At 50.7% G+C, this 23,963-nt stretch overlaps 1 protein-coding gene across 1 annotated transcript in view; it reads left to right on the top strand.

Annotated features, from left to right (window-relative positions):
* LOC140187268 (uncharacterized) overlaps positions 1-23,963 on the top strand; it is a 102,456-nt gene that overhangs the window by 21,095 nt on the left and 57,398 nt on the right. Inside the window, exons 2-6 of the mRNA XM_072242402.1 lie at positions 10,383-10,487; positions 10,604-10,639; positions 15,979-16,065; positions 16,154-16,523; positions 23,694-23,764. Coding sequence (XP_072098503.1) covers positions 10,383-10,487; positions 10,604-10,639; positions 15,979-16,065; positions 16,154-16,523; positions 23,694-23,764 — 669 coding nt within the window. The remainder of the gene's footprint in view (positions 1-10,382; positions 10,488-10,603; positions 10,640-15,978; positions 16,066-16,153; positions 16,524-23,693; positions 23,765-23,963) is intronic.

Genomic DNA, 23,963 nt, shown 5'->3' on the forward strand with positions numbered 1-23,963 from the left:
AGCGTGAGAAGTGTCACGAACATAGGTAGGAAGGGATTGAACAAGGGGGGATAAAACAGTGTCGAGGTATGCAGAAATGAGTTCGGTGGGGCAGGAGCAAGCTGAGACAATAGGTCGACCAGGACAGGCAGGTTTGTGGATCTTGGGTAGGAGGTAGAAACGGGAAGTGCGGAGTGTGGGAACTATAAGGTTGGTAGCAGTGGATGGGAGATCCCCTGAGCGGATAAAGTCGGTGATGGTGTGGGAGACAATGGCCTGGTGCTCCTTAGTGGGGTCAAGATCGAGGGGTAAATACGAGGAGGTATCCGCGAGTTGTCGCTGTGCCTCGGCAAGGTAGAGGTCAGTACGCCAGACTACAACAGCACCCCCCTTATCGGCGGGTTTAATAATAAGGTTAGGATTAGTGCGGAGGGAGTGGAGAGCAGAGCGTTCTGAAGGAGTGAGGTTGGAATGGGGACAAGGTGCGGTGAAGTCGAGACGGTTGATGTCTGTCGGCAGTTAGCAATAAAGAGATCCAGAGCAGGCAGAAGACCAGAGCGGGATGTCCATGAAGAAGAGGAGGGTTGAAGACGGGAGAAGGGGTCATCGGTGGGGTGGAAGAGTCCTTGCCGAAGAAGTAGGCTCGGAGACGGAGACGGCGGAAGAAAAGTTCTGCATCGTGGAAGTTTCCATGTAGGCCCCATGGGGTGGAGCTCACGTGAATTGTTGTAGGGTGAACAGAGAGTCCGATTGGGGAAAGGGGGGGGCTCACGTGAATTGTGTAGGGTGAACAGAGAGTCCGATGGGGAAAGGTGGGGGGGGCTCACGTGGATTGTGTAGGATGAACAGAGAGTCTGATTGGGGAAAGTGGGGGGGCTCACGTGGATTGTGAAGGGTGAACAGAGAGTCCGATGGGGAAAGTGGGGGGGGCTCACGTGAATTGTGTAGGGTGAACAGAGAGTCCGATTGGGGAAAGGGGGAGGCTCACGTGAATTGTGTAGGGCGAACAGAGAGTCCGATGGGGAAAGGGGGGGACTCACGTGGATTGTGTAGGGTGAACAGAGAGTCCGATGGGGAAAAGGGGGGGGCTCACGTGGATTGTGTAGAGTGAACAGAGAGTCCGATTGGGGAAAGTGGGGGGGCTCACGTGCATTGTGTAGGAGTGAACAAGAATCCGATTAGGGAAAAGAGGGGGCTCACGTGGATTGTGAAGGGTGAACAAGAGTCCGATTGGGGAAAGTGGGGGGCTCACGTAGATTGTGTAGGGTGAACAAGAGTCCGATTGGGGAAAGGGGGGGGGCTCACGTGAATTGTGAACAGAGAGTCCGATTGGGGAAAGTGGGGGGGCTCACGTGAATTCTGTAGGGTGAACAAGAGTCCGATTGGGGAAAGGGGGGGGCTCACATGGATTGTGTAGGGCGAACAGAGAGTCCGATTGGGGAAAGGGGGGGGACTCACGTGAATTGTGTAGGATGAACAGAGAGTCCGATGGGGAAAGGGTGGAGCTCACGTGAATTGTGTAGGGTGAACAGAGAGTCTGATTGGGGAAAGAGTGGAGCTCACGTGAATTGTGTAGGGTGAACAGAGAGTCCGATGGGGAAAGGGGGGGAGCTCACGTGGATTGTGTAGGGTGAACAGAGAGTCCGATGGGGAAAGGGGGGGCTCACGTGAATTGTGTAGGGTGAACAAGAGTCTGATTGGGGAAAGGGGGGGGCTCACGTGGATTGTGAAGGGTGAACAAGAGTCCGATTGGGGAAAGGGGGGGGGGCTCACGTGGATTGTGTAGGGTGAACAGAGAGTCCGATTAGGGAAAGGGGGGGGGGCTCACGTGGATTGTGTAGGGTGAACAAGAGTCCGATTGGGGAAAGAGGGGGGCTCACGTGAATTGTGAACAGAGAGTCCGATTGAGGAAAGTGGGGGGGCTCACGTGAATTGTGTAGGGTGAACAAGAGTCCAATTGGGGAAAGGGGGGGGCTCACATGGATTGTGTAGGGCGAACAGAGAGTCCGATGGGGAAAGGGGGGGGGCTCACGTGGATTGTGTAGGGCGAACAGAGAGTCCGATTGGGGAAAGGGAAGGGGCTCACGTGGATTGTGCAGGGTGAGCAAGAGTCCGATTGGGGAAAGGGGGGGGGCTCACGTGAATTGTGTAGGGTGAACAGAGAGTCCGATGGGGAAAGGGTGGAGCTCACGTGAATTGTGTAGGGTGAACAGAGAGTCCGATGGGGAAAGGGTGGAGCTCACGTGAATTGTGTAGGGTGAACAGAGAGTCCGATGGGGAAAGGGTGGAGCTCACGTGAATTGTGTAGGGTGAACAGAGAGTCCGATGGGGAAAGGGTGGAGCTCACGTGAATTGTGTAGAGTGAACAAGAGTCTGATTGGGGAAAGGGGGGGGGGGCTCACGTGGATTGTGTAGGGCGAACAGAGAGTCCGTTGGGGAAGGGCGGGGGCTCACATGAATTGTGAACAGAGAGTCGAATTGGGGAGGGGGGGGCTCACGTGAATTGTGTAGGGTGAACAAGAGTCCGATTGGGGAAAGGGGGGGGGGGCCTCACGTGGATTGTGTAGAGTGAACAAGAGTCTGATTGGGGAAAGGGGGGGGGCTCACGTGGATTGTGTAGGGCGAACAGAGAGTCCGTTGGGGAAGGGGGGGGGCTCACATGAATTGTGAACAGAGAGTCCGATTGGGGAGGGGGGGGGCTCACGTGAATTGTGTAGGGTGAACAAGAGTCCGATTGGGGAAAGGGGGGGACTCACATGGATTGTGTAGGGCGAACAGAGATCCGATGGGGAAAGGGGGGGGGCTCACGTGGATTGTGTACTGCGAACAGAGAGTCCGATTGGGGAAAGGGGGGGTGCCACGTGAATTGTGTAGGGTGAACAGAGAGTCCGATGGGGAAAGAGTGGAGCTCACGTGGATTGTGTAGGGTGAGCAGAGAGTCCGATGGGGAAAGGGTGGAGCTCACGTGAATTGTGTAGAGTGAACAAGAGTCTGATTGGGGAAAGGGGGGTGCTCACGTGGATTGTGCAGGGTGAGCAAGAGTCCGATTGGGGAAAGGGGGGGGGGCTCACGTGAATTGTGTAGGGTGAACAGAGAGTCCGATGGGGAAAGGGTGGAGCTCACGTGAATTGTGTAGGGTGAACAGAGAGTCCGATGGGGAAAGGGTGGAGCTCACGTGAATTGTGTAGGGTGAACAGAGAGTCCGATGGGGAAAGGGTGGAGCTCACGTGAATTGTGTAGAGTGAACAAGAGTCTGATTGGGGAAAGGGGGGGGGGCTCACGTGGATTGTGTAGGGCGAACAGAGAGTCCGTTGGGGAAGGGCGGGGGCTCACATGAATTGTGAACAGAGAGTCGAATTGGGGAGGGGGGGGGCTCACGTGAATTGTGTAGGGTGAACAAGAGTCCGATTGGGGAAAGGGGGGGGGGGCCTCACGTGGATTGTGTAGAGTGAACAAGAGTCTGATTGGGGAAAGGGGGGGGGCTCACGTGGATTGTGTAGGGCGAACAGAGAGTCCGTTGGGGAAGGGGGGGGGCTCACATGAATTGTGAACAGAGAGTCCGATTGGGGAGGGGGGGGGCTCACGTGAATTGTGTAGGGTGAACAAGAGTCCGATTGGGGAAAGGGGGGGACTCACATGGATTGTGTAGGGCGAACAGAGATCCGATGGGGAAAGGGGGGGGGCTCACGTGGATTGTGTACTGCGAACAGAGAGTCCGATTGGGGAAAGGGGGGGGTGCCACGTGAATTGTGTAGGGTGAACAGAGAGTCCGATTGGGGAAAGAGTGGAGCTCACGTGGATTGTGTAGGGTGAACAGAGAGTCCGATGGGGAAAGGGGGGGTGCTCACGTGGATTGTGTAGGGTGAACAGAGAGTCCGATGGGGAAAGGGGGTGGAGCTCACGTGAATTGTGTAGGGCGAACAGAGAGTCCGATGGGGAAAGGGGGGGGGGCTCACGTGGATTGTGTAGGGTGAACAGAGAGTCCGATGGGGAAAGGGTGGAGCTCACGTGGATTGTGTAGGGCGAACAGAGAGTCCGATGGGGAAAGGGAGGGGGCTCACGTGGATTGTGTAGGGTGAACAAGAGTCCGATTGGGGAAGGGGGGGGGCTCACGTGAATTGTGTAGGGTGAACAGAGAGTCCGATGGGGAAAGAGTGGAGCTCACGTGAATTGTGTAGGGTGAACAGAGAGTCCAATGGGGAAAGGTGGGGTGCTCACGTGGATTGTGTAGGGTGAACAGAGAGTCCGATGGGGAAAGGGGGGGGCTCACGTGGATTGTGAAGGGTGAACAGAGAGTCGGATGGGGAAAGTGGGGGGGGCTCACGTGAATTGTGTAGGGTGAACAGAGAGTCCAATTGGGGAAAGGGGGGGGCTCACGTGAATTGTGTAGGGCGAACAGAGAGTCCGATGGGGAAAGGGCGGGGGCTCACGTGGATTGTGTAGGGTGAACAGAGAGTCCGATGGGGAAAGGGGGGGGGCTCACGTGGATTGTGTAGGGTGAACAGAGACTCCGATTTGGGAAAGTGGGGGGGCTCACGTGCATTGTGTAGGGTGAACAAGAGTCCGATTAGGGAAAAGAGGGGGCTCACGTGGATTGTGTAGGGTGAACAGAGAGTCCGATTGGGGAAAGGGGGGGGCTCATGTGGATTGTGAAGGGTGAACAAGAGTCCGATTGGGGAAAGTGGAGGGGCTCACGTGAATTGTATAGGGTGAACAAGAGTCCGATTGGGGAAAGGGGGGGGCTCACATGGATTGTGTAGGGCGAACAGAGAGTCCGATGGGGAAGGGGGGGGCTCATGTGGATTGTGTAAGGCGAACAGAGAGTCCGATTGGGGAAAGGGGGGGGGGGGCTCACGTGAATTGTGTAGGATGAACAGAGAGTCCGATGGGGAAAGGGTGGAGCTCACGTGAATTGTGTAGGGTGAACAGAGAGTCCGATTGGGGAAAGGGTGGAGCTCACGTGAATTGTGTAGGGTGAACAAGAGTCCGATTGGGGAGAGAGGGGGGCTCACGTGAATTGTGAACAGAGAGTCCAATTGAGGAAAGTGGGGGGGCTCACGTGAATTGTGTAGGGTGAACAAGAGTCCGATTGGGGAAAGGGGGGGGCTCACATGGATTGTGCAGGGCGAACAGAGAGTCCGATGGGGAAAGGAGGGGGGCTCACGTGGATTGTGTAGGGCGAACAGAGAGTCCGATTGGGGAAAGGGAGGGGGCTCACGTGGATTGTGTAGGGTGAGCAAGAGTCCGATTGGGGAAAGGGGGGGGGGCTCACGTGAATTGTGTAGGGTGAACAGAGAGTCCGATGGGGAAAGGGTGGAGCTCACGTGAATTGTGTAGGGTGAGCAGAGAGTCCGATGGGGAAAGGGTGGAGCTCACGTGAATTGTGTAGAGTGAACAAGAGTCTGATTGGGGAAAGGGTGGAGCTCACGTGGATTGTGTACGGTGAACAGAGAGTCCAATGGGGAAAGGGGGGGGCTCACGTGAATTGTGTAGGGTGAACAAGAGTCCGATTGGGGAAAGTGGGGGGCTCACGTGGATTGTGTAGGGCGAACAGAGAGTCCGATGGGGAAAGGGGGGGGGGGCTCACGTGAATTGTGTAGGGTGAACAAGAGTCCGATTGGGGAAAGGGGGGGGGCTCACATGGATTGTGTAGAGTGAACAAGAGTCCGATTGGGGAATTGTGTAGGGTGAACATAGAGTCCGATGGGGAAAGTGGAGGGGCTCACGTGAATTGTATAGGGTGAACAAGAGTCCGATTGGGGAAAGGGGGGGGGCTCACATGGATTGTGTAGGGCGAACAGAGAGTCCGATGGGGAAGGGGGGGGGCTCATGTGGATTGTGTAAGGCGAACAGAGAGTCCGATTGGGGAAAGGGGGGGGGGCTCACGTGAATTGTGTAGGGTGAACAGAGAGTCCGATTGGGGAAAGAGTGGAGCTCACGTGGATTGTGTAGGGTGAACAGAGAGTCCGATGGGGAAAGGGGGTGGAGCTCACGTGAATTGTGTAGGGCGAACAGAGAGTCCGATGGGGAAACGGGGGGGGGCTCACGTGGATTGTGTAGGGTGAACAGAGAGTCCGATGGGGAAAGGGTGGAGCTCACGTGGATTGTGTAGGGCGAACAGAGAGTCCGATGGGGAAAGGGAGGGGGCTCACGTGGATTGTGTAGGGTGAACAAGAGTCCGATTGGGGAAGGGGGGGGGGCTCACGTGAATTGTGTAGGGTGAACAGAGAGTCCGATGGGGAAAGAGTGGAGCTCACGTGAATTGTGTAGGGTGAACAGAGAGTCCAATGGGGAAAGGTGGGGTGCTCACGTGGATTGTGTAGGGTGAACAGAGAGTCCGATAGGGAAAGGGGGGGGCTCACGTGGATTGTGAAGGGTGAACAGAGAGTCGGATGGGGAAAGTGGGGGGGGCTCACGTGAATTGTGTAGGGTGAACAGAGAGTCCAATTGGGGAAAGGGGGGGGCTCACGTGAATTGTGTAGGGCGAACAGAGAGTCCGATGGGGAAAGGGGGGGGGCTCACGTGGATTGTGTAGGGTGAACAGAGAGTCCGATGGGGAAAGGGGGGGGGCTCACGTGGATTGTGTAGGGTGAACAGAGACTCCGATTTGGGAAAGTGGGGGGGCTCACGTGCATTGTGTAGGGTGAACAAGAGTCCGATTAGGGAAAAGAGGGGGCTCACGTGGATTGTGTAGGGTGAACAGAGAGTCCGATTGGGGAAAGGGGGGGGCTCATGTGGATTGTAAAGGGTGAACAAGAGTCCGATTGGGGAAAGTGGAGGGGCTCACGTGAATTGTATAGGGTGAACAAGAGTCCGATTGGGGAAAGGGGGGGGGCTCACATGGATTGTGTAGGGCGAACAGAGAGTCCGATGGGGAAGGGGGGGCTCATGTGGATTGTGTAAGGCGAACAGAGAGTCCGATTGGGGAAAGGGGGGGGGCTCACGTGAATTGTGTAGGATGAACAGAGAGTCCGATGGGGAAAGGGTGGAGCTCACGTGAATTGTGTAGGGTGAACAGAGAGTCCGATTGGGGAAAGGGTGGAGCTCACGTGAATTGTGTAGGGTGAACAAGAGTCCGATTGGGGAGAGAGGGGGGCTCACGTGAATTGTGAACAGAGAGTCCAATTGAGGAAAGTGGGGGGGCTCACGTGAATTGTGTAGGGTGAACAAGAGTCCGATTGGGGAAAGGGGGGGGCTCACATGGATTGTGCAGGGCGAACAGAGAGTCCGATGGGGAAAGGAGGGGGGCTCACGTGGATTGTGTAGGGCGAACAGAGAGTCCGATTGGGGAAAGGGAGGGGGCTCACGTGGATTGTGTAGGGTGAGCAAGAGTCCGATTGGGGAAAGGGGGGGGCTCACGTGGATTGTGTAGGGTGAACAAGAGTCCGATTGGGGAAAGGGTGGAGCTCACGTGGATTGTGTACGGTGAACAGAGAGTCCAATGGGGAAAGGGGGGGGCTCACGTGAATTGTGTAGGGTGAACAAGAGTCCGATTGGGGAAAGTGGGGGGCTCACGTGGATTGTGTAGGGCGAACAGAGAGTCCGATGGAGAAAGGGGGGGGGGCTCACGTGAATTGTGTAGGGTGAACAAGAGTCCGATTGGGGAAAGGGGGGGGGCTCACATGGATTGTGTAGAGTGAACAAGAGTCCGATTGGGGAATTGTGTAGGGTGAACATAGAGTCCGATGGGGAAAGTGGAGGGGCTCACGTGAATTGTATAGGGTGAACAAGAATCCGATTGGGGAAAGGGGGGGGCTCACGTGAATTGTGAACAGAGAGTCCAATTGAGGAAAGTGGGGGGGCTCACGTGAATTGTGTAGGGCGAACAGAGTGTCCGATGGGGAAGGGGGGGGGCTCATGTGGATTGTGTAAGGCGAACAGAGAGTCCGATTGGGGAAAGGGGGGGGGGCTCACGTGAATTGTGTAGGATGAACAGAGAGTCCGATGGGGAAAGGGTGGAGCTCACGTGAATTGTGTAGGGTGAACAGAGAGTCCGATTGGGGAAAGGGTGGAGCTCACGTGAATTGTGTAGGGTGAACAAGAGTCCAATTGGGGAGAGAGGGGGGCTCACGTGAATTGTGAACAGAGAGTCCAATTGAGGAAAGTGGGGGGGCTCACGTGAATTGTGTAGGGCGAACAGAGAGTCCGATTGGGGAAAGGGTGGAGTTCACGTGGATTGTGTAGGGCGAACAGAGAGTCCGATGGGGAAAGGGAGGGGGCTCACGTGGATTGTGTAGGGTGAACAAGTGTCCGATTGGGGAAAGGGGGGGGTCTCACGTGAATTGTGTAGGGTGAACAGAGAGTCCGATGGGGAAAGGGTGGAGCTCACGTGAATTGTGTAGGGTGAACAGAGAGTCCGATGGGGAATGAGTGGAGCTCACGTGAATTGTGTAGGGTGAACAGAGAGTCCGATGGGGAACGGGAGGGTGCTCACGTGGATTGTATAGGGTGAACAGAGAGTCCGATGGGGAATGGGGGTGGAGCTCACGTGAATTGTGTAGGGTGAACAGAGAGTCCGATGGGGAAAGGGGGGCGGCTCACGTGAATTGTGTAGGGTGAACAGAGAGTCCGATGGGGAAGGGGGGGGCTCACGTGGATTGTGTAGGGTGAACAGAGAGTCCGATGGGGAAAGGGGGGGACTCACGTGAATTGTGTAGGGTGAACAGAGAGTCCGATGGGGAAAGGGTGGAGCTCACGTGAATTGTGTAGAGTGAACAAGAGTCTGATTGGGGAAAGGGGGGGGGGCTCACGTGGATTGTGTAGGGCGAATAGAGAGTCCGTTGGGGAAGGGGGGGGCTCACATGAATTGTGAACAGAGAGTCCGATTGGGGAGGGGGGGGGCTCACGTGAATTGTGTAGGGTGAACAAGAGTCCGATTGGGGAAAGGGGGGGGGGCTCACGTGGATTGTGTAGAGTGAACAAGAGTCTGATTGGGGGAAGGGGGGGGCTCACGTGGATTGTGTAGGGCGAACAGAGAGTCCGTTGGGGAAGGGGAGGGGCTCACATGCATTGTGTAGGGTGAACAAGAGTCCGATTAGGGAAAAGAGGGGGCTCACGTGGATTGTGTAGGGTGAACAGAGAGTCCGATTGGGGAAAGGGGGGGACTCACGTGAATTGTGTAGGGCGAACAGAGAGTCCGATTGGGGAAAGGGTGGAGCTCACGTGGATTGTGTAGGGCGAACAGGAGTCCGATTGGGGAAAGAGTGGAGCTCACGTGAATTGTGTAGAGTGAACAGAGAGTCCGATGGGGAAGGCGGGGGGGGCTCACGTGAATTGTGTAGGGTGAACAGAGAGTCCGATTGGGGAAAGAGTGGAGCTCACGTGAATTGTGTAGGGTGAACAGAGAGTCCGATGGGGAAGGGGGGGGGCTCACGTGAATTGTGTAGGGTGAACAGAGAGTCCGATTGGGGAAAGAGTGGAGCTCACGTGAATTGTGTAGGGTGAACAGAGAGTCCGATGGGGAAAGGGGGGGAGCTCACATGGATTGTGTAGGGTGAACAGAGAGTCCGATGGAGAAAGGGGGTGGAGCTCACGTGAATTGTGTAGGGTGAACAGAGAGTCCGATGGGGAAAGGGGGGGGGCTCACGTGGATTGTGTAGGGTGAACAGAGAGTCCGATGGGGAAAGGGGGGGACTCACGTGAATTGTGTAGGGCGAACAGAGAGTCCGATTGGGGAAAGGGTGGAGCTCACGTGGATTGTGTAGGGCGAACAGAGAGTCCGATGGGGAAAGGAGGGGGTGCTCACGTGGACCTAAAAGAAAGATGTCAGGACAGTTGTGGACTCTGTAGGGTGAAGCAGGGGCAACGCAATGAGAATTGGCCGTAGGGTGAAGCAGAGAGAGTGGCAGAACAAAACAAAATGATGAAAGTAAGTGGAAAACACAAGTGATTCTGTAGATGCTGGAAATCTTGGGCCACACAAAATACTGGAGCAGCTGAAGAGGTTCGGTGGCGTCTATGCAAAGGAATGAACATCAATGTCTCCGGCTGGGACTTCTTCAGGACTAGAAAGGGAAGGGGAAGAAATCTGAATTAGAAGGTGGGTGGGGGGTGGTCGAGGAGGAGGGAAAGCAAGAAGGTGATGGGTGAGACCAGGTGAGGGAGAAGAAATGGGAGGCTGAAGTAAGTGGAATTAGTCTAGGTGGATACAAGGACAGCACAAACATGTGGGCTGAAGGGTGGGTTTCTGACAATTTCTAAGGGTATTGCGAGATACATTGGTCTTTTTCACCATTCTTCTGGCTGCTGTGGAGAGTTAGCACTGCCCTGAGTGGCTGTGACTGTCTCATGGGTGTGTGGTGTGGATGTAGGAACTGGGTATTGGCTGTGGATCCAGGTGTTGGGGGAGGGGGTCTGGTGTTGTTCAACTGTGGGCTGTGACCCAGGTAGTTATTGTGTTGCAGGCAATGTCCATGATGGAAGAAATGATGCAAGAGATGAATTATTTGAAGAAGTTCCAAAGCTCTGTTGAAGATCGTATTAAAGACATAGACAGCAATATCAATTCGGTAAGGCAAGTGTGAAAGTCCTTTTCTTCTCATAGAGATTTCCACTCCCAGTTGTTGGGAGTGTGTACATGTGTGTGTTGGGTCATGCATTAACTCTGCCTTCCCTTGTGTTTCAGGTGATGAACCAAGTGGGCCAAGTAAATGAGGTTCTGGTGAGACCTTTCTTCAAGTAACATTGCTAGAGTCCTGTTCTGTGCATCACACTGTGAGCATGTGAGGGAGATATGATCAATCAAGAACTGTTCACAGACGTCTTGCCTTTGGAGAGAACCTCCCCATTCCCTCACCCCTTGAGCAGAGCAAACCACAGGGTGCCAGGCTGGATTCCACCCGGCAGAAACAGGCACTTCTGCCTAACACGTACATGCCCAAGAGTGCCAGTCTTCACCATGAGCCCAAGAGTTCTGGAAAAGTATGAAAGACTAGAACGTTCTGTCACAAGGAGGTTATTCAGGCCCTGCAGAGGCAGGGAGAGGGTGCACACTCTAGGTTTGAAGGAGCGAGTCTGTCAGTTTGGATCACTCCTAGCCCTTGATCCCAGCTCCTTCCCCATACACTCTGCCCCTGCCCATATCCAGTTAGGTCCCCCTCCCTACCACCACTGACCCAACCCCTCCTCCTACCCCCAGCATTTCTATATGTGTTGTTGGTCTTGCTGGCCACAGATAAGCTTTATGACTGGGTGATGGAGGGTAGCAGACTAGAAATGTTGTCTTTCTGTTTCCTGCTGTTACTGCCTGACTCGAAAATTTCCGGCACTGGACTGGGCTCTGAACACAATACCAGGGCCTCAAAGGGTTTTGTCAGAGACAAGAAATTGTGAGGGGATTCCAAGATTAGGATCCAGGCAGATGTGGAGAGGATGGAAAGGCTAGGACTGATGGGAACTAGGAATTCACCTGACCCAGAACGTCCGTCAGTGTCATGGCATACCGTATAAACACAGTGACTCTGTGTCCCAAACATAGGTTCCCTAATTGCTGCTGATGTCCATGTCTGACGAGGGAACAGTGGGTGTAACCAGTGGCTCCCTGTACCTCCGACAACACAGGTGTAGTATCACCTTTGAACGCAACTTCCTCAGTGTCTGTGCAGGGTCAGGTTTCAGTAAGTGTAACAGGCCGACACTGCCTTTACTGTCGACACTTACAGTGTAACCCACTGCAACCATCTGTATTGTCAATGCTCACAACGAGACTCACTTGTCTGTTCCACTGGCTTTCTGATCTTTTTTTATTACTAATTTTTTATTGCAACACCAACAAATTACATTCAATACAACCAATTGCATTTTGACTGTTTAACCCAGCCACCTCCCAACCTTCATCACTATCCCCCCTCCACCCCTCTCTCCCCCATCCCTCTCCCCTCCACCAATCAACTGAATAGTAGTACATACACAGACAAAGCATTCCTATTTTAACAAAAGATCTTTTAAGTTAGATATCAAATTTGTCTACATTAAGATTGTGTTTGGTCGTGCATCATTTATTCTCGCTGATGAAAGTTCCAGGTAAGAAATGTCCAAAAAGCCACTGGCTTTCTGATCTTGCAGTAGCCAGTGCCCACCGGCACAGGGGTCTTTGATGAATTCAGAAGTTTGGTTCCCTGCAAAAATAGCACCTACATTGTAGGCTGTTGACTTTATGAATAGTTAACTTTAATTAATTTCAAACCAGATTCTCAAGTTTCAAAGCAATTAAGCTAGTGAAATGGTTGAAGGTAAGACATAAGAAACCTGGCTCCCATTTCACTAGTATTTAATACGTACCATTGTTATTCTCTGATCTTTCTGACCTCTGGTCAGTTAAGCCAGTGCAGAGCATCCCTGTGGCTGTTCCCCTCAATAATAATTATACCACTTTGCATACTGTTGAAGGGTATGACCTACGAGGGTGGAACTGTAGCAACCAGGTCTCTGGCAATGAGTCTGGTGCGAGGCTCAGAAGAGAAGAGAGATGAAGAGGACTGCAGTGGTGATAGGAGATTCCATAGTCAGAGGAATGGAAATGAGGTTCTGTGGGTGCTGCAGAGACACCTAGGTGGTATGTTGCCACCCAGGAGTCAGGGTCAGAGACGTCTTGGATCAGGTCCTCAGCATTCTGAACAGGAAGGTTGTGCAGCCAGAAGTTTTAGAACATATTGGCACCAATAACAGAAGTAGACAAGGTGAGGAGGTCCTAAAGGGAGATTGTAGGGAGCTAGGGAGAAAGCTGAAAAACAGGACCTTCGGAGTATTAATCTCTGGATTGCTGCCCATGCCACAGGCCAGTGAGAGTAATAGGATGATTTGGCAGATGAATGCGTGGTTGAAGAACTGGTGCATGGGGCAGGGTTTCAGATTTTTGGATCATTGGGATCTCTTCTGGGGAAGTTATGACCTCCACAAAAGGGATGGGTTACACCTGAACCCGAGGGGGACTAATATAGTTGTGGCAGGTTTGCTAGGGCTGTTCAGGAGGTTTAAACCAATTTGGCAGGGGGATGGGAACCGGGGTGATAGGGCTGAAGATGGGGTAGTTGGTTTACAAGCAGAAGCAGTACGTATTGAGACTGCAGGCAAGCAGAGGCTGATAATAGGGCAAGATTGCAGTCAATGGGGTGAGTTGCAATGTAAAAGGAGGACAAAATCGAAAAAGGTGAATACAGGACTGAAGGTGTTATGTTTGAATGCGCACAGTATACGGAATAAGGTAGATGAACTTGTAGCACAGTTACAGATTGGCAGGTATGATGTTATGGGGATCACCGAATCATGGAGAAAAGAAGATGATATCTGGGAGCTTAATATCCAAGGCTACACATTGTATTGAAAGGACAGGCAGAAAGGCAGAGGGGGTGGCTTGACTCTTGGTAAAAAATGAAATCAAATTATTAGAAATAGCTGACATAGGATCGGAAGGTGTAGAATCATTTTGAATAGAGCTAAGGAACTGCAAGGGTAAAAAGACCCTGATGAAGTTGTATACAGACCCCCAAACAGTAGTAAGGATGTGCCCTACAAATAACAGCAGGAGATAGAAAATACCCGCTAAAAGGTCAAATTACAATTGTCATGGAGGATTTCAATATGCAGGTGGATTGGGAAAATCAGGTTGGTGGTGGAGTCAAGGAGGTGGAATTTCTAGAGTGCAAAGTAGCAATGGCTGGAATTTCTGGGAGCAATTCGGAAAATGGAGGATAGATGGTTCCTGAAGAAGAGGTATTCTAAAGACAGGACAATGCAACAGTGGCTGACAGGAGAAGTCAGAGCCAACATAAAAACCAAAGAGAGAGCAGATAATAGACCAAAATTAGTGGGAAGCTTTTAAAAACTAACAGAAGGCAACTAAAAAAGTCATATATAAGGTAAAGAATGAATACGAAGGTAAGCTAGCCAATAATATTAAAGAGGATACCAAAAGTTTCTTCAGATATATAAAGTGTAAAGGAGAGGCAGGTGTGGATATTGGACCGCTGGAAAGATAGTAATGGGGAGACAAGGAAATGGCAGACAAACTGAATAAGTATTTTGCATCAGTCTTCACAGTGGAAGTATGGTGGAAGTTCAGGTGTGTCGGGGGCAGAAGTATGTGAAAGTGCCATTACTAGGAGGAGTTGTTTGGGAAACTGAAAGGTGTGAAGGTAGATAAGTCACCTGGATCAGATAATGTACACCCCAGGGTTCTGAAATAGGTGGCTGAAAACACAGTGGAGGCATTAGTAATGATCTGTCAAGAATCAATGTATTCCGGCACAGTTCTAGAGGACAAGAAAATTGCAAATATCAGTCTGCTCTTCAGGGACAGAGGTAGAAGAAAAGAAATAGAAACATAGAAAGCCTACAGCACAATACAGGACCTTGCGCCCACAAAGCTGTGCCGAACATTCCTTACCTTAGAATTTACCTCGGGTTACCCATAGCCCTCTATTTTTCTAAGCACCATATACCTATCCAGAAGTCTCTTAAACGAGCCTATTGTGTCCGGTAATAATAGGCCTGTTAGTCTAACTTTAGTGATTTTGAAGATGTTGGAGTCGATTATTAAGGATGTGGTTTCCGGGTACATGGAGGCACATGATAAAACAGGGCAAAGTCAGCATGGTTTCCTCAAGGGAAAATCTTGCCTGACAAATCTGTTGGAATTCTTTGAAGAAAATACAAGCAGAACAGACAAAGGAGAATTGGTGGATGTTGTGTACTTGGAGTTTCAGAAGGACTTTGGCAAGGTGCCACACAAGTTAAGAGCCCTTGGTATTATAGAAAAGATTCTAGCATGGATAGAGCTTTGGCTGATTGGCAGGAGACAAAGAGTGGGAATAAAGGGAGCCTTTTCTGGCTGGCTGCTGGTGACTAGTGGTGTTCCACAGGGGTCTGTGTTGGGACCGATTGTTTTTATGTTTTATGCCTATGAGTTGGATGATGGAATTGATGGCTTTGTTGCAGAGTTTGTAGACAATACAAAGATAGGTGGAAGAGCCGGTAGGAAGCAGAGAGGCTACAGAAGGACTTAGACAGGTTCGCAACAAAGCCATCAATTCCATCATCCAAATCATTGACATAAAACGTAAACAGAACCACTCCCAATTCAGACATCTGTGGAGCTCCACTAGTCACCAGCAGTCAGTGAGAAAAAGCTCCCTTTATTCCCACTCTTTGCCTCCTGGCAATCAGCCACTGGTTTAGCCATACTAGTATCTTTCCTGTAATACCTGGGCTCGTAGCTTGTTAAGCAGCCTCATGTGTGTCACCTTGTCAAAGACCTTATGAAAATCCAAGTACACAACATTAACGGATTATTCTTTGTCCTGCAATGTTAGCATTCATTTTGAGAGGACTGGAATATAAAAGCAATAATGTAATTTTGAGACTCTATAAAGCACTGGTGAGGCCTCACTTGGAGTATTGTGAGCAGTTTTGGGCTCTTATCTAAGAAAGGATGTGTTGACATTGGAGAGGGCTCAAATGAATTTCACAAAAATGGTTCCAGGATTAGAAGGCTTGTCGTGTGAAAGCATTTGATGGCTCTTGGCCTGTACTCACTGTTGAGAAGAATGAGGGGTGACCTCATTGAAACCTATTGAATGTTGAAAGGCCTCGAGAGAATAGACTTGGAGAGGTTGTTTCCTATGGTGGGGGAGTCTCAGACCAGAGAGCACAGCCTCAGAATAGAGGGACATCCATTTAAAATGAAGATAAGGAGGAACTTCTTTAGCCAGAGAGTGGTGAATCTGTGGAATTCATTGCCACAAGCGGCCGTGGAGGCCAAGTCACTGGGTATATTTAAGGCAGAGGTTGATAGATTCTTGATTAGTCAGGGCATGAAGGGATACAGGGAGAGACTAGGAGATTGGGGCTGAGAGGGAAATGGATCTGCCATGATGAAATGGCGGAGCAGACTTAATGGGCCAAATGGCCGATATTTTTTAAGAATGTTGAAGGTAGGATATAGGAAACCTGGTTCTCATTCCGCTGCTATTTAATACCATTGTTCTCTATTGTGCTCTCTAGAAGAAAACGGAGGATGGGAAACAGTTTGTCAGCTGGAAGGCTCTCCAGGGAACTCTTGTTGATCCACTCCCTGAGCCTGTACGTGATGTGAGGACCAGGTTTGGAAGTCTGTTTTAGACCTTGCTGGTGAACACCAGGCAGTTGCTGAATTTTGTGTTTTGCTGCTCTTGAACAGGTCGCACACTCTCTAACAAGCCAAGTTGCTGCTCCTGCACCAGCTGTTGACACAAAGATTGCATCTGCTGATGATACCCAGGCAGCTGAGAACCCTGAGGAAATGGCCACTCAAGTATCTTTGCCCCAGGAGACAGAAAGCAAAGCACAGGCTGCTCCCATGATAATCCAGCCTTCCAAAGGACATTCAGCCCAGGAACATCACCATTCTGCTGCACAGAAGGGAGCTGGGTCATCCATGCTCACTGGGGAGGGAGCTGAGCTTTATCCCGATACTATATTCGCTCTTCAACGCATTCGACATGCATCTGACTATCAACCTTTGTTGGATCAGCGAGTCTCTGCACTTGAGAAAGCCTTCTCAGAATTAGGTGAGTTTGGGGAAATGGTGGTTCCTGTGCATTTTGGGATTAGATTGGAGTAGTGGGAGGTTCTGTGGGTTCTTTGTCGGTGTGGAATACGGTGAATGTCCAGCTCTTCCTCTTTCCCCTCCCTGATCGGCCTGTGTAGCTTTGGGCCAACCCTGCCACATGACAGCACTACAGAAAGATAGGACGGACTATTCTTTCTATGTGATCCAGACTTCGGTGAACTCAGTAGGATAGAAACGATGGTCAGTGTCAACACTGGGTCTACAAGTGATCACTCAGCTTGTCTTCGAAAGGATTGGATTCGCAAAGATGACCATTTCTCACTGTCGTTAGTGGTAGGGAAATTACTGGAGAAAATGCTTAGTTATGCAGTCTAATCACATCTGGAAAAGCATAGACATCAGGGACAGCCAACATGGCTTTGTGTGGGGGGTGGGGGAATTATGTCTAACAAACTAACGAAATGTTGAGGAAGTGACAAAGATAATTTATGAGAGTAGAGCAGTGGATGTTGCCTACGTGGACTTCTGTAAGTTTTCAACAAGGTCTCTCATAGTAGCCTGATGCAAAAGATTAAGGCAGATGGAACCCATGGAAGTCTGGTAGATTGACTTGGCTATGCAAGACAGAGAGAGTTGTGGAGGCTTGTGACCTGTGGTGTTCTGCAGTGATCACTGCTGTTTGTGACATATACAGTATAAATATTTAGGACGATAATTTGGATCAGTTGGTAAGTTTGCAGTTGACAGAAACATTGCCAGAAGTCTGAATAGTGAGGAAGGTGGTCAAAGGATAGAGATCAGCTGGAAATATGGTCACTGAGTTTAATTGTGGAGCTTAAGTGTAAGGTGCTGCACTTTGGGAGATGAAAGTACACAGTCAAGGGCACTGAGGTTCAGAGGGTTCCTGGAGTTCAGTCTGCAGCTCTCTGAAAGTAGTACCACAGCAGGTCGGGAGGTAAAACAGGCATACACCTCTTCACTATTTGGGGCATTGAGTAGAAAGATGTTTTACAAACAGAGCTTTACCAAGAGGGATTTCTCGCAGTTTGGCGGCGGTTATTTAAAAAGGGAGCTTCGAGAGCGTTTGTTCATTGTATGTGGCCTATCAGTGGCTATAAGCAGAGCACCAATCATGAGTGAAATAGCAGGAAAGGTTTAGGCATAAAAGGGAGACACGGCCAAGCGGAGTGTCATCGACGGAGTGATCTGAGGCAGAGTGGGAGGGCTTTGGCTCATTTCGGCTTCGGGGATAATGGGTCGAGGTGAGGTAAGTTACCTGTGAGGAACAGAAACAGGAAGTATGTCTGTGAGGCCAATGTTCTGTACTGGGTGTCAGATGTGGGAAGTCCGGGAGACTCCCGGCCTCCTGGATGGCCACATCTGTACTAAATGCGTTGAGCCGCAACTCCTTAGGGACCAGGTTACGGAACTGGAGATGCAGCTCGATGACCTTCGTCAGGTCAGGGGAAGTGAGGAGGTGATAGACAGGAGCTATAGGCAGGCAGTCACACTGGGGACTCAGGAGACAGATAAGTGGGGAACAGTCAGGATAGGGAAGGACAAAAGTCAGATACTAGAGAGTACCCTGTGGCTGTTCCCCTTAATAATAAGTACTCCTGTTTGAGTACTGTTGGGGGGAACGGCCTACCTGGGGGAAGCAACAGTGGCCGTGCCTCTGACACAGAGTCTGGCCCTGTGGCTCAGAAGGGTAGGGAAAGGAAGAGGATGGCAGCAGTGATAGGGGACTCTATAGTTAGGGGGTCAGACGGGCGACTCTGTGGACGCAGGAAAGAAACACGGATGGTAGCCTGCCTCCCAGATGCCAGGGTCCAGGATGTTTCTGATCGCGTCCACAGCATCCTAAAGTGGGAAGGTGAACAGCCTGAGGTCGTGTTACATTTTGGTACCAACAACGTAGGTAGGAAAAGGGAGGAGGTCCTGCAAACAGACTACAGGGAGTTAGGAAAGAAGTTGAGAAGTAGGACCTCAAAGGTAGTAATCTCGGGATTACTGCCTGTGCCACATGACAGTGTGTGTAGGAACAGAGTGAGGTGGAGGATAAATGCATAGCTGAGAGATTGGAGCAGGGGGCAGGGATTCAGATTTCTGGATCATAGGACCTCTTTTGGGGCAGGCGTGACCTGTACAAAAGGGACAGGTTGCACTTGAATCCGAAGGGGACTAATATCCTAGCAGGGAGGTTTGCGAAGGCTATTGGGGAGAGTTTGAACTAGAACTGCTGGGGGGTGGGAACCGAACTGAAGAGACGGAGGAAGAGACGGTTGGCTCACAAATAGAGAAACCTTGGAGACAGTGCGAGAGGGAGGATAGGCAGGTGATAGAGAAGGGATGCTCTCAGACTGATGGTTTGAGATGCGTCTATTTTAATGCAAGAAACAGCATGAACAAAGTGGATGAGCTTAGAGTGTGGATCAGTACTTGGAGCTATGATGTTGTGGCCATTACAGAGATTTGAAGGGCTCAGGGACAGGAATTTTTACCTAGAGAGTCAGGCTCTAGATGCTTCAGAAAGGACAGGGAGGGAGGCAAAAGAGGTGGGGGCATGGCACTGTTGATCAGAGATAGTGTCACGGCTGCAGAAAAGGAGGAAGTCATGGAGGGATTGTCTACTGAGTCTCTGTGGGTGGAAGTTAGAAACAGGAAGGGGTTAATAAATCTACTGTTTTTTTAAATAGACCACCCAATAGTAACAGGGACTTCGAGGAGCAGATAGTGAAAGGATTCTGGAAAGGTGTAATAATAACAGGGTTGTCATTGTGGGAGATTTTAGTTTTCCAAATATTGATTCCTAAATATTCCCTAGAGCAAGGGGCTTAAATGGGGTGAAGTTCTTAGGTGTGTTCAGGAAGGTTTCCTGACACAATATGTGGATAAGCCTACAAGAGGAGAGGCTGTACTTGATCTGGTATTGGGAAATGAACCTGGTCAGGTGTCAGGTCTCTCAGTGGGAGAGCTTTTTGGAGATAGTGATCACAATTCTATCTCCTTTACCATAGCATTGGAGAGAGATAGGAACAGACAAGTTAGGAAAGCATTTAATTGGAGTAAGGGGAATTATGAGGCTATCAGGCAGGAACTTGGAAGCATAAATTGGGAACAGATGTTCTCAGGGAAATGTACAGCAGAAATGTGGCAAATGTTCAGGGGATATTTGCGTGGCATTCTGCATAGGAACATTCCAATGAGACAGGGAAAGGATGGTAGGGTACAGGAGCCATGGTGTACAAAGGCTGTTGTAAATCTAGTCAAGAAGAAAAGAAAAACTTACAAAAGGTTCAACAAACTAGGTAATGATAGGAGATCTAGAAGATTATAAGGTTAGCGGGAAGGAGATCAAAAGGAAACTAGGAGAGCCAGAAGGGGCCATGAGAAGGCCTTGGCGGACAGGATTAGGGAAAACCCCCAAGGCATCCTACAAGCATGTGAAGAGCAAGAGGATAAGACGTGAGAGAATAGGACCAATCGAGTGTGACAGTGGAAAAGTGTGTATGGAACTGGAGGAGATAGCTGAGGTACTTTGCTTCAATATTCACTACGGAAAAGGACCTTGGTGATTGTAGGGATGACTTACAGTGAACTGAAATGCTTGAGCATGTAGATATTAAGAAAGAGGATGTGCTGGAGCTTTTGGAAAGCATCAAGTTGGATAAGTCACCGGGACTAGATGAGATGTACCCCAGGCTACAGTGGGAGGCGAGGGAGGAGATTGCTGAGCCTCTGGCAATGATCTTTGCATCATCAATGGGGATGAGGGAGTTTCCAGAGGATTGGAGGGTTGTGGATGTTGTTCCCTTATTCAAGAAAGGGAGTAGAGATAGCCCAGGAAATTATAGACCAGTGAGTCTTACTTCAGTGGTTAGTAAGTTGATGGAGAAGATCCTGAGAGGCAGGATTTATGAACATTTGGAGAGGCATAATATGATTAGGAATAGTCAGCATGGCTTTGTCAAAGGCAGGTCATGTCTTACGAGCCTGATTAAATTTTTTGAGGATGTGACTAAACACATTGATGAAGGTAGAGCAGAAGACGTAGTGTATATGGATTTCAGCAAGGAATTTGATAAAGTATTCCATGCAAGGCTGATTGAGAAAGTAAGGAGGCATGGGATACAAGGGGACATTGCTTTGTGGATCCAGAACTGGCTTGCCCACAGAAGGCAGAGTGGTTGTAGACAGGTCATATTCTGCATGGAGGTCAATAGCCAGTGGTGTGCCTCAGGGATCTGTTAGTACATTTGCTGATGACACAAAGATTGGGGGTGTTGTGGGTAGTGTGGAGGGCTGTCAGAGGTTGCAGCGGGACATCGATAAGGTGCAAAACTGGGCTGAGAGGTGGCAGATGGAGTTTAACCCAGATTAGTGTGAAGAGGTTCCTTTTGGTAGGTCAAATTTGATGGCAGAATATAGAATTAGTGGTAAGACTCATGGCAGTGTGGAGGATCAGAAGGATCTTGGGGTCCGAGTCCGTAGGACACTCAAAGCTGCTGCGCAAGTTGACTGTGTGGTTAAGAAGGCATACGGTGCATTGGCCTTCATGAACTGTGGGATTGAGTTTAAGAGCCGAGTGTCATGGTCCTCTCCGTAAAGTCCCCATTCCAGTTCACGGTCCGGTCCATGGACTCAGGACTTCGGGTATTCCAGCTGACTCTTGTTTGAGTTAATCATAGACACCTGATTCCCATCTTTGGGCTTGCAATATACGTAGCCTTGGGGTTGAGTGTGGGCTGCTGGTTTGTCTTGTCAGTACCCCTTGGAGCAACCTGCTGATGGAAGGCCAGTAAAACCATTTGTGATCTCTAGGCCTGATTGGAGGACAACCGCTTCATGGAGCCTTGTTGCCACTCGTTGGAGTAGTCTTTGCGGGATGGATTCGGCTGTTTCCTGGGCCAGCTGAGTGGCTGCCAGCCACTCCGTGCTAGATAGGGATCCAGCTGTTTCCGTAGCCAGTTGAGGTTGCTGGCTGAACTGAGACTCGGAGCTTCCCCGAGCAGAGATGGAACTGTCTGTTGTTCTGTGGTGTTTGTCTCTTGTCCTTGCCTCCGTGTGGTAAGCCAGGCTGCTTGCCATTGCCCTGCGGGGTGTCCTGCCTTGTCTTGTCCTCACCTCTGTGGGGTAAGTCAGGCCGTTTCGCCGTTACCCTGCAGGGGGAGTCTGTCTTGTCTTATCTTGTCCTCGCCTCTGTTGGGTAAGTCTGGCCGTTCTGCCATTACCTGACGGAGAGACCCGTCCCACCTTGGAGTGGAGATGAAGTTGAGTCCCGGCTTGTCTTTGGATAACTCCCGGCTCTGTGTCTATGTTCTGTCCTGTCTCATGTTAGTGTTGTGTTAAAGATGAGTCCTGGCTTGTCGAAGGATAAGTCCTGGCTCTATGTTGATGATTCAGTTCCCAGTCTGTCTCTCAGCTCCAGTCTCCGAGTTATCAGCCTCCGCATTTCAAGACAAAGATACGGCAGCCAAGCTGCAAGAACCCTAGCCTCGATGATCCCGCAGCCAAGCTCCAAGAACCCTAGCCTCAAGGATCCCGCAGCCAAGCTCCAAGAACCCTAGCCTCGAGGATCCTGCAGCCAAGCTCCAAGAACCCTAGCCTCGAGGATCCTGCAGCCAAACTCAAGAACCCTAGCCTCGAGGATCCTGCAGCCAAGCTCCAAGAACCCTAGCCTCGAGGATCCCGCAGTTTCAAGTCCCAAGATCCCAGCCGGCAGCCAAGCCTCAAGTCCCAAGACCCCAGCCGGCAGCCAAGCTCAAGACCCAAGGCCCCAGCCGGCGGCCAAGCTCAAGACCCAAGACCCCAGCCGGCGGCCAAGCTCAAGACCCAAGACCCCAGCCGGCAGCCAAGTCATGTCCTTGCCTGGTTCTGGGTCCTTGTCCAGTCTTGGGCTCGGAGTCCAAGCCTTGTCTCCTAGTCCATGGTTCCTAGTCCTGGTCCCGCTTTCCCTAGCCCAAGTCTGCGCTCTTGTTCCTGCTCCCTGCCTGAATCCTGTCATGTCCTTACTCTAGTCAAGAGCTGTTCCTTGTACTTCAGTGTCTGTGTCTTGCATTTGGGTCTGCTCCCAGCACCCCATGTGACACCGAGAGGTAATGTTACAGCTATATAGGACCCTGGTCAGACCCTACTTGGAGTACTGTGCTCAGTTCTGGTCACCTCACTACAGGAAGGATGTGGAAACTGCAGAAAGAGTGCAGAGGAGATTTACAAGGATGTTGCCTGGATTGGGGAGCATGCCTTATGTGAATAGACTGAGTGAACTTGGCCTTTTCTCCTTGGAGCAACAGATGATAAGAGATGATAGAGGTGTATAAGATGATGAGAGGCATTGATTATGTGGATAGTCAGAGGCTTTTTCCCAGAGCTGAAATGGCTAACACGAGAGGGCACAGTTTTAAGCTGCTTGGAAGTAGGTACAGAGGAGATGTCAGGGGTGAATTTTTTATGCAGAGAGTGGTGAGTGTGTGGAATAGGCTGCCGGTGATGGTGGTGGAGGTGGATACAATAGGGTCTTTTAAGAGACTCCTGGGTAAGTACATGGAGCTTAGAAAAATAGAGGGCTATGGGTGACTCTAGGTAATTTCTAAAGTAAATACATGTTTGGCGCAGCATTGTGGGCTGAAGGGCCTGTATTGTGCTGTAGGTTTTCTCTGTTTCGATGGAGGCCATGTTGCCACTGTATAAAACTTCGGTCAGGCCACATCTGGAGTATTGTGTGCAGTTCTGGTCTTCCCATTACAGGAAGGGTGTGGAGGCTTTGAAGAAAGCTCACCAGGGCGCTGCCTGGATTAGAGATTATTAGCTATAAATAGAAGTAGTACAGAAAGGAGATTTTCCTCTGGAGTGTGCAGGATAGTGGTCCCTCATGAGGGGCAGATTAACAAGTTGTCAGAATGCAAGAGGCTGTGTGAAGGAGATTGTGCTGAGTACGAATGAGCAGATGGTGCTGTTGAAAGACAGACCCCTTACCGGGGTAATCAGTGACACAGGCCCCACAAGACCATCATGACAGCTCCTTCACCGTGGCTGTGTGAGGGAACTGTGGAAGAGGTGAGGAGATTGGGTGGGGGAGGCGAGAGGGTGGAAGTTTAGGATGAGGGGATGGGCCACCATCCTGTGATTGCATCAGCCCAGATGGCAATATTTAATTCTTGTGTTTTAGCCCCTGAAGCCAGCATAGCGATGGACAGCGAGGAGCTGAAAGGAAGAGATGAGAGTGAAGGACAGGTCCCGGTGAGTGCATTTCTCCCAACTCCGAACCAAAGTTGTATTCAATTAGTCAGTTAACCTGGATCCCCAAGGATTGAACCTTCAGACCAATATACCACGCAGGAGCTTGTCAAAAGTCCTGCAAAAGGCCACAAGGACAATGTCTACCACCCTACTGTCAGCAATGATTATATGGTCCCACCTTCAAAAACTGATCTCCCAT

The sequence above is a fragment of the Mobula birostris genome, chromosome 24 (assembly GCF_030028105.1).
Source record: "Mobula birostris isolate sMobBir1 chromosome 24, sMobBir1.hap1, whole genome shotgun sequence".
Taxonomy (NCBI): Eukaryota; Metazoa; Chordata; class Chondrichthyes; order Myliobatiformes; family Myliobatidae; genus Mobula; species Mobula birostris.